The 10,324-nt window shown below is 46.2% G+C and overlaps 1 protein-coding gene across 1 annotated transcript; it reads left to right on the top strand.

The window, feature by feature from the left end:
- Positions 1 to 510: 510 nt before the first annotated feature.
- RhoGAP102A (Rho GTPase activating protein at 102A) lies at positions 511 to 10,315 on the top strand. The gene is made up of 14 exons (XM_065496237.1): positions 511 to 3,061; positions 3,529 to 3,662; positions 4,890 to 5,046; positions 5,477 to 5,590; positions 6,433 to 6,581; positions 6,899 to 7,072; positions 7,157 to 7,307; positions 7,365 to 7,508; positions 7,750 to 7,922; positions 8,020 to 8,120; positions 8,330 to 8,449; positions 8,514 to 8,603; positions 8,927 to 9,294; positions 9,707 to 10,315. The coding sequence occupies exons 1-14, from the start codon at positions 1,147 to 1,149 to the stop codon at positions 10,060 to 10,062; spliced, it is 4,146 nt and encodes a 1,381-aa protein (XP_065352309.1). The 5' UTR covers positions 511 to 1,146; the 3' UTR covers positions 10,063 to 10,315.
- Positions 10,316 to 10,324: the final 9 nt, after the last annotated feature.

Genomic DNA, 10,324 nt, shown 5'->3' on the forward strand with positions numbered 1-10,324 from the left:
CTTCAACACACAAAAGCAGCACGCAGAATGTGGAAGTTTAAATTTAGAACCCATCAGCCACTTTTTCTCACAATTTTTCGCAAGACACGTAACAGACGGGTTGTCATTTTCGCGTAAAAATAATAAACTTTCCGGTTGGCAAGCGCTCAAACAATTATACGCGAGGCGTACAAATCACAGTGATATGCTTTACGATTATTCTAACGTAATCGTGTGACGTAATTGAAAAACACGCGTGCTTTTGTTTTGGCCCTCCGCGAACATGACAGATGTGAGTCATCAATTCTAATTGATTTTAACGAGTTCTCCCTTTATTACCTCTATAAATCATTTTGATTTTTCACCCACCCAACACACTTCATGGGGGTGGGCAATTAAAAAAACCCGATGTGAGGAAACGACGCCGTGAAAGTAAATCCTCCAGAGATTCGCGCGCGCTGTTGTCGAATTTGAAAAAAGCTAGAATACTCTCAGCGTTATTTTCACGAATGACGGGTTGCGTGTGTTTATTTTTACGCAGAGGCATTCCGTGCATTCTCATTGTGTTTTTTCGTGGCTTCTGACAGTGAGTAGCCTAAACTAAGGCCGCCTGTGTGTACACGAAGGGGCGCAATGGCCCCTGGTAATTTGGCGGTTCAAGCCAAATACACCTCGGCCTGGAACAGATTCAATTAAATAGTCAAAAAGTTGTTGCCACCACGGGCTGCACGCGCTGGAGCGATGTTTGACATTCCAACCTACGCCATATGCTAAATTTGTTTGCTTGTTGACTCGCGCGTTTTCAATTAAAAGCACACACCTACACTCCGGCATTTCCGCGAATCCCATGTGATCGTCTAGCTCTTGTGACAAAATGTTATTTAGCAAGGGGCGCGTTAACATTTCTTACGAGCAGAGTTAATTGAGGGTGAAGTTTTAGCGGTGCGAAAATTAAATCACACCGCTCTTAGATGACACGACGGATTGATATAAACAGTAGGAGAGCGAAGTGGCGTAGAGAAGATCTCAAGCTAACAGACCTAGGGAGTAGGGGTAACGGGCCGTTTCTCGGAGAAGAGTAAAAGATATTTTCGCTCCAAGCCCGTCAGTTAGTCCAACAACTCTGGCAGTGCTATAGGTGTAGACGCGAGTGGGGCCATCAACATCATGGCTACATTCAAATGTGTAAAAACGAAAAAGGAACGGTGGTTGCTAACTCGAAAAACATGGCGCTACATGGCCGATGCAGGTCGAAAACTGATTCCGGAAGGTGCTACCAACAGGGCCGAGGACCTGCCGGCCATCGAGGCCAACTTCCAGGAGGTATGCAAGAAAGAAAAGCGGTTCCTGCTGTGGCGCAAGAGCTCTTACCCGAGTGCCCTGAAGCCCTCGCGGAGTCAGCGGGCGGCGGCCAGGGGCGGAAAGGTGGGTGCCAAGGATCGAGCGGGCTCGACCACGGAACTAGAGTTAGGCATCCTGACCGCGCGTCTCCGGGGTGCGAGGAACAGTCTGCCAGGTGACTCTCTGGAAGAGGAAATCAACGAGTGGGAAGATGTCGAGACGCCGCGCTTGGCCGCCAAGGTCGACAAGGGTGACAAAGGCGACAAGGCCGACAAGAAGCCACCTTTTTGGAACCGGCCCAAAAGCCAAAAGGCCAAGGGCTCGTCGGAGAGTATGCAGGCGTTAACCGCTGGACAGGATAGCGGCGGAACGGAATTTGCACCCTACAAAAAATCGGTTCTGCAGGAGAGCCAGGCCGGCGCGATTGGTGCCGGAAGAAAAATCAGGTACGGCGCTGGTAGCCTGCCTGACAACAGCAGCCCTGACCGTGAATGTGTGCGGCTTAGGCACGTGGAGAGAGACGACAGGGACATTCGGACTGAAGGTGTTAGAGAATCGTGGTTCAAGGGTGCCATTCGAAGAAGTGAGACCGCCATCCACGACTTTCAACAGACGGCGGCCTCTAGATTTTCCAAACCGCGGAACGTCGACAGGTCGAATTCCGTGGACGAAACTAACTTAGAGACTTTAATCAGTGACGACGATGGCGACGCTTACGAAAGTGGTCAAGTTCAGTCGAGCCACTCGAGAAATTACGAACTTAGGCAGAACATGACCCTTCCAGGTCTATCCCTGTCGCGGCCCGGAAATTATCCGTCGGCAGGGCAGGTGCAGTCGAAAGAGCGGATGACTAGGCGGACGTCCAAAAGCGACTTTTTTAGTTTTCAGTCGCATCTGACCAACTGGAGAAACAGCCCTTCGGATGAAAGCAAACCCTACGTGCCTTCGACTTCGAGTGTGAGCAAAGGCAGTGGATACCACCACAGCTCGGACGGCGGCGCTTTGAGTCCCAAGTCTTTTGCCGACCTACGCCCAACACCTTCTTCGACCTCTTCCAGAGACACGCAGACGTACGAGTCGTTAAGGTACTCGTACAAACCCTCCGATCTGAAACCCACCTTCAAGGACAAAAGAGTCACCGCGACCGCAGAGGGAGATAAAAAGGCTGAGAGAGTGCCGGAGGCCGGCGCCAAAATTTGTGATCAAGGAGTGCAAACTCTAGCAATTAGTGACGCGATAATGGCCGTCATAGATCTCAAAGTAATTAACGAAATTAAAGAGGTGGCTCCTGAGTCAGGTACGCAGTCTCCCGTGCCGCAGGAGACGCCGCCGAAAAACACTTCGCAGACCTCCACGCCGCGAAGGGCGAGCGTCGACCGCGGCAACACGGTCGACGACTGCAGCCCGTCCGTCGGCGACAAACTAATGCGCTACCTGAAAATGGCGCGCAAAAAGAATGCGAATGATAAGCCGGACCGGTTTAAAACCGTCAACTACGACCGCAATCTGAGGTTCATCAAGGCGAAAGGTCCGATACAGGACGAAAACGAGAAGTGGGTGCAGACGAACGAGAGTTGGCTCAGCATGCCGGATGATCCGAATTTATTCGACGAGTCGGCAGTTTTCAGTTCCGACTCGTCGGATTTGGGCTTTTCAAGCAGGGACAGTTTTGACGCAGGCGAGATGTCACAGGGTCAGAGTTTTCTGTCACAACTTTTCAGCGGTCTGCAGCACGCAGCAGGTAGTGCCAATCACAACAGCCACTGGAAATCCTAAAATAACACGCGCTGATCGTTTTTTGAGGCTTAATGCATTGCGACGCGTTTCGTGTTGCTAATCGCGTTCTATTAACAGCCGACTTGTAAATTTCCCGCGACTATTGCAGCTTTTGATTATTGTGCTTAAAGAGACGAACTGGTCCTGCGAAAATAAACGTCTGCGAACACGCATTGAATCGGTTTTAGGCACATTCAAACAAACGAATCGTCTGCCTTTAAAATTTGCCAGCCGGGCGAGGTCTCGTCAGCGCGAGATAAATTTTTTCAATTAGTCACAATTTAATTCATAATTTCTAGACCGGAGGAAAACATGTCAACCCATTAAAGCATAACAGAAAATATCGCCAATCATTAATTATACGGTTAGGAATAGAGCATTCGCGCGTGAGAAGAGGCTATTTTTATAAACGCTTCCTCGTGTCTGTTGCAGCAATGCAGAAGTCCAAGTCCTCATCTCACGTCGGCCACCATGGATCGAGATTAATGGCCAAGAAAATATGGAGAACGCGATCAAAGAGCCAGAGTAGGGCCACCCCGTCCTCTACGTCATTGTGGACACCACAGGTGAGTTCTCGAACCAATTCTCGTAAAATTTTACAGCCCATTTGGAGCTATTCCTCTCCGACTGGATTATATTGAAAGGAATTCCTCAAATAGCTTCTGCGATGAAAGCAGAACGCAAGGAAACTATTATCTGTTTATTTGCTAACTACAAATGTATTTTTTTTTAATTAACAAAAATAATAAAAGGTAAATTCAAATAACATGTATTGCAAAATTTCACAAGGAAGAAAAGTTTATATTATGAATAAGCGGAAACTCCGGCTGCTACACAATAGCAGACAAATTTCGTAATTCGTTTATTTGACTTCTTTAGAGAGCGGCAGAGCAATCTCTTTATGCAGATTTTATCCTTCGCCGGGGCGAATTGAAGCTTGTTACATCTCGCGCATACCTCTCGTCGTGCTAGCTAGAGCCGTAAAGCTTTTACACCTTTCTAGCCGGGGCAGCGCAGCAATGTTTGAAGTTACATAATACCGCGTGCCTTTTTGCCAACGGCACATCTCTTTGAAATCGCACCGGCAATCTCTGACGGCAGCAGGCGGGCTTTTTTAGATACTTGAGGAACATCTCACGCTCATTAATTGAAAGGGCTGGCGATCATTATCTTTGGTGACTCGCGCGTTCTAAGAAAAGGACTTGGCCCTTCGCACTCGTCGCAATTATGCGATGATTCATTAAATTAATAAATAAGCCGGTAGCTTGTTGAGGGCGCTGCGGGAATTTAAATAAACGCACGCACGCACGCAACGCGCGTCTAGTGACGAAGGGTGTGCACGTGGACTTTATGATCGGATTGTGACGCGCGCGCTCTTCGGGCGCAATTCGCACCGCTCAGCCTACACTCCGCTCTTCCTGTCACTTCTTTTGAGAGCAGGAGTTGATTAAAATTTGCTTTGAAGACGCGGGATTTCCAATGCTGATTGATTTTCTTTATTGCTTCTGCCGCTAACGGACAAAATTGAAAATTTTCTGCGTCACCTCGCGCTATACACTTTATTCACTCGGGTATTAAAGGGATTCCTCAGAAGAAGTTATGTAATCGGAAAACCTAATTATCTCTGTGAGCACGGTGGATTATTCTAGGGAATAAATTATAATCGCTGTTGGAGAAAATACACGAGCAAACAAATTATATAGGTGTCATAATTGGGCTTTTATTATTCTCAATTTTATAATATAAATAAATAAAACAGTTCTTACCTCATTGACTTTGTAATTTTTGTGTAGGGCCAGTGCAGATGGACAAGCGTAACTGGAAAAACTGTGATTCTCCCAGGAAGTTCCCTTCTCCAATTAACAGACATCGAAAGGATCGTCTTGCAACAGGTCGCTCTTGCCAAGTTGCAGCAGCTCAATTTGGGCGTCAACATTCGCGTTCCCCCAGGTGATACACAGAATTTGATTTTTTGCCAGTGCTTGTGGAAGCGCAGCCCTAAAATGTGTCATTCGAGCGTGTGTTATTAAAGGAACAAAATTATTGCACTCTCGGTGTTGACAGTAATTATTTTAATGCGCAACACCAACGCAAGCAAGCGTTTGCAGCTCGTATTATACAGCGCAAATTATGATTCCCGGGTGTATTGAAGTATGACGTCTATTGTCTGCCACCCACTGCCGCGCTAATATCAGAAATCGTTGTGCAATGATCATGCCCTTAATTGCTGAAGGTACACAATAGTTTTCCCGGAAAATTCCATCCTGCTGAATGCACAAAATGAAAAGACACTCCTCCTTAATGAACTGCGTTCCACCAATTGAAATTGCTTTCGTCAATTGGGTGAATTGTCCTTAATTAATGTGTGTGGAATTTGTAGATGAAAGTACGACCCCCGCTGCCAAGCCGAAAAGGAGGCCGTATCTTTTGAAGAGGAAGGCTTTGACGACTGGCTTTTTTGACACTGGCAGGAAAGATGAAAATAAAGAAAAAGGTAAACACAAACCTGATTGGTGCCGGGTTGCAGGAGAGATACAGGATTCCGTGCAAACATCTAAAGGATGTTATTGTATGTTTTTCCAAGACTTTTTTTAGCCGTCCTTGCTTATCCGTTTATCTCTTGAATATCAATGCCGTTATCTGACCTTTCATGAAAATAGCCAAGACATTCCTGGCAGACGCAACCTTTTGGCAGAACCTCCCCCACTTTTGTTCTCGCCGGCCAAATGTGGCACAGACGCAATAAAACAGGCTTTTAATTAATATTGTCGGCGGTGCAAATGAGCAACGGAAATAGAAGCGTCGCCTAATAAAATCGAGAGTTGGCGAGTTTTGATATTAAAATCGAATTAACGGTGGCAGCGAGAGAAGTGAAACTGTCTTAACATCAACAAATAACGCGCCCTTTCGTCTATTTTCGCTTTGCTCTCGAGTTTATATGTAAGCTCCGACGTGTGTGCTTGCTGCGTGCGAATAATAAACAAGACGGCAGTGTAAACAAAATATCGGCCTATGTGTCATCCAAATAAATGCACCACGAGCGAACCCTTTCCCTCCCTCCCATCCTGCCGTTCTTATATTAAAGTCGCCGCCGAGAGGTATCGATCTTGAGGCTTCACTCCATCATTTCGTCCCGCTCTTTTTACGATATTGGTTTTGCGGCGAAAAACGGATTGTGAGCGCGAATAGGGTACGCAGGTCAAATACGATTTACAATAAAACCGGGGAAAAGAATAAATTGAAAAAGGTTTTCATCTCTTCAGGGACCATTTTCAAGCGTGTAATGAGTTATGATATTCCTCTTTCCTCACCGCCAATTTGAACTGATTGCCGCAGATGGTGCCAATTTGGTGTTTGGCATTCCCCTGGTGCAGTGCATCGCCAACGACCGGCTCAGCGAGGGCAGGACCGAGCTGCGGAGGCGGTCGCACCACGGCAGCAGAACCAGTTGCTCCTCGCTGGCCGAGGCGGCCAAGCCTGAGAAGGTAGCGCCTGAATTTACGAGCTATGCAACCCGAGCGGCTTTGCTGTCGCGCGGGCAGCATAGCTGCGATGAATTGCGATCGCTCGCTCGCTCGTCGGCAGATTGCGTCTAATGGAGCGTCGCATTACTTTGTTAAGCAAATTGATGATACTGAATTCCCATGCTCCGCACATCCTGTCGGTCGAGCGAGCGGATTGTAAGCGTTCCTCCCGCGTGCTGAGAAAACTGATCAGCTGTTGTGGTTGGACCAGCGCCCAGAGAAAAAAATCCGCAAATTCGATTTTTGGAACTGACTGACCCGATTGATTTCTTTCAAAGGGCGGTTCCTGTGAATCATTACCCGCCGGTCTGCTCGAAGTTGCCGCCGACGAGGAGCCAATCTCGCCTTCTGTGCCGCACCTAGTCTCAACCTGTTGCAACCACATATCAAAGTACGGTCTCAACACCTTGGGCATTTTCCGTGTGAGCAGTTCAAAAAAGCGCGTGCGACAGGTAATTTATTTACCCACTGCCGCCACCGTGGCAGGCAGCGAGTAATTCTCTCTCTCTCTACTTTTTCTCTTCCTCTCCTTGCAGCTGAGAGACGACTTTGACAGCGGCAGGGACGTCGAGATGCCACCCGACCTGTGCCCGCACGACGCTGCAACGCTCCTCAAGGAGTTTTTCCGCGACTTGCCGGACCCGTTGATGAGCAGAGAACTTTACCCCGCCTTTATTCAAACCCAACGTGAGCGCACTCGAGACAACGAATTGGGCGATTCAATTAAAACTTTGTGCCTCGCAGGAATAAGAAATCGTCGTTTGCAGTTGGAGGCGTTGTGCCACTTAGTGCAGCTTCTGCCCGCCGTCAATAGGGATACTCTAGCCACGCTTTTGGCTTTCCTAAACAACGTTTCACAAAACGCGACGGATAGAAGAAGCGATGCTGGTAAAATGATACAAAAAATAATGATATTTTCCAACAAGCAAAAAGGTTTTCCCGCTCATATTTGGCTTCTTGCGAACCAGCCAACTGGCTTGAAAACGTTTTTGTTAATTCAATTGGCAACATAAGCAATTTGCATATGGTGCAAAAATATCTCCCACACCTGAGTCAACAAAACCTCTTGTTTGCCTCTATCTCTTTCAAAGTAAAAACTAGATATATTTTTCAAACGAATATTTTTCAGGCGAGGTCGTGCCTGGCAACAAAATGGACAGCACAAATTTGGCCACCTTGTTCGCACCGAATATTCTGCACTGTTTCAAGCCGGGCGCGAAGGAGGTTGACAAACCAGAAGAGCGGTCGGACGCCATCAACGTGACGAGATCTCTAATTGATCACTACGCAGAGGTGTTTGAAGTGAGTGATAAATATCGACAGCGCCGCCTAAATTTAGTCTGCGTGCCTTTCTCTTTCTCTCTGTCTCACACATTGTAATTTGCCCCGCCGACCATAGGTGTCCGCCGAGCTGCTGGACGAGATGTACGTTCACATGATGGACAGTCACCCAGACACCCTGGACCAGCTACTTAGGAAGCTCTGCTACGGCAGCGACGAGTAAGAACAATTTGATTTATTATCTTACTGAATTTGCATGCGAATAATTAAAATTGTAATTCAAAGATTAAAACACTTGAATTGGTATTTTTTTAATTTAAAAAAAAACTTTCGGAAAAATTCATTGAAAACAAAACTCTGCAAATTTGTCTTATAATTCAACGTGATGTCTGCCTACATGATTTTTTTTTATTGCGCTGTCATTACAGTTTGGCTGACGATGGGGACAACAGCGTGTTCGAGGGTAGTGAAGGTGGTTCTTCAGTACCGCGAACCCCCACGGATGGAACTCTTACTCCAGTCTCCAACACAGCAGACGAGCCTCAGAGGTAAATCGTTGTGAAACAGGCCGTTAAATTTGTTATGTTTATTAATGGAATGCTTGCGTCACAGGAGCTGGGCTGACTCACCTAAAAAAGTTTGGACGCGCGAAGAGTTCCTTCACGAAACAGCCGGCATGGGAGGACCAGATGTAGGAAATAGGTAATCTTTATTACACAATTTTTAACAAAAACTGACAAGAGCAACTTTATTTGTTATTAAAGCTTAAGTTGCAATAATTTGTAAAGAAGAGCTTTTAGCATGTTTAATTTGGAAATCAATTTTTGATTGTTAAAATAAGTTTAACTCACGCTAACTTACTAAACTTTTGGTTGGTTCATTTTCTTAGATAGTGAAAAGAAAAAAATCGAATAGTGTGTGCATAATTGGATTTTTGTTTTCCAAATGACGCTGACATCCATTTGAAATTAATATAATTTTGTACAAGAGAGTTAGTAATTAATCTAAAAAATGATCGGTTTCAGTCATAGAGCGAGAGAACGATCCAAAAAGCGGGGCAAGGAGGAAGAAACGCCCACACGCTGGTTCCAAGGCTCTCGGAAGCGCGAGAAAAGTTCGTCGGAAGAAGGTCGGCGGCGACGGTCGGGCGGCAGCGAGCCGACCACCCCCATTTCCAGCCCGCCAACCCTCAGCTTTCCTTCGTCGCGCTCTCCGTCCTTGGACACGTCGGGGGTGATCACTGCCAGCCTCAAGATCCCGTTCAGTTTGGACGATATTCCGTACATTGAGGACGAGAGGACCACAAGAAGCAGACCAAGTACAGATTCGGCCATCGGATCTACCCTTAGCCCTGTTTCAGGGGCGAGCTCCCCTTCGGATGAAGGAATAACAGGTACTTTTGCAAATTATTCGATTCGGCCTCTTTTCCTGGTAATTTGTTAACATTTTGACTTTTATAAAAATCAAGTCTTTTGTTTTTAGCAAAGTAGAAAACAAAATTAAGGGTTTTATTTATTGCAAAACTGAATTAGTTAGCAAGGATTTAATTTTTATTGTAGTTGATGGAAGCAAATCTTTCAGTTTCGGTTGACCATTGCGAGGATCAATTACCGAGACACTAGTAACGGTATTTCAATTTATTTAATTTAAAAATAATGATATTGAGGGAGGTTAGTGTTTGAAATTACTGCATTAATTAAATTATTTTTTTAACTGATGAAGAATGCTACTTGCAGAGAGCGTGCTATATTTTTGGAGTCATGTGTTCCATCAACTTATTATCTTTGTTTTGTAACTGTTTCTAGGGCGAATCCTCATCCCAACAAAGATTTCCATAGAACCTAAGGACAAAGAAGATGGAGGCAAAACCAAGTTGATGACATCTTCAGAGTCCAAGGTGCAAGTCGTGACCTCTGGGTCAAAGGTCACGACCACCATGCACACAGTGTTGCGCAAGATCGAACGCACGCCGTCAGGCAAGGAAGAAAAGAAGAAGTACACGCGGCGGCGCTACTCGGACACAAGGCACCAGACCACGAATTTCCCGGACGTTGAGGTCCTGGAAAGCGCGGCCGCGGCAGACTCGAATCGGGCCTCGCAGAAATGGAAGCGGCGCGAGCTCATCGCCAGTGACCCCAAGGAACACGAGACATTCGTTTAATTGCACTGCGCAAGCGGCTTATCTTGCCGCCGGAAAAGAAGGGTGAATGTCGGTTTATTCGAGTGAGAAAGTGCACATTATTTTTTTATATTTACGAAGAGTGCTACAGCAGCGCGCCGTAACTGGACACGCGGTGATTTTTTGGTGATCTGTTTCGTGATATTCATTGAATCTGTCGACGTCAATCAAATGGAAATCTTATCTCAACTGAATGTGCAAAAATTGAATTAAATTAAAAATCAATGCTTACAGAGACGATGGT

This window comes from Cloeon dipterum, chromosome X, assembly GCF_949628265.1.
Source record: "Cloeon dipterum chromosome X, ieCloDipt1.1, whole genome shotgun sequence".
Lineage (NCBI taxonomy): Eukaryota > Metazoa > Arthropoda > Insecta > Ephemeroptera > Baetidae > Cloeon > Cloeon dipterum.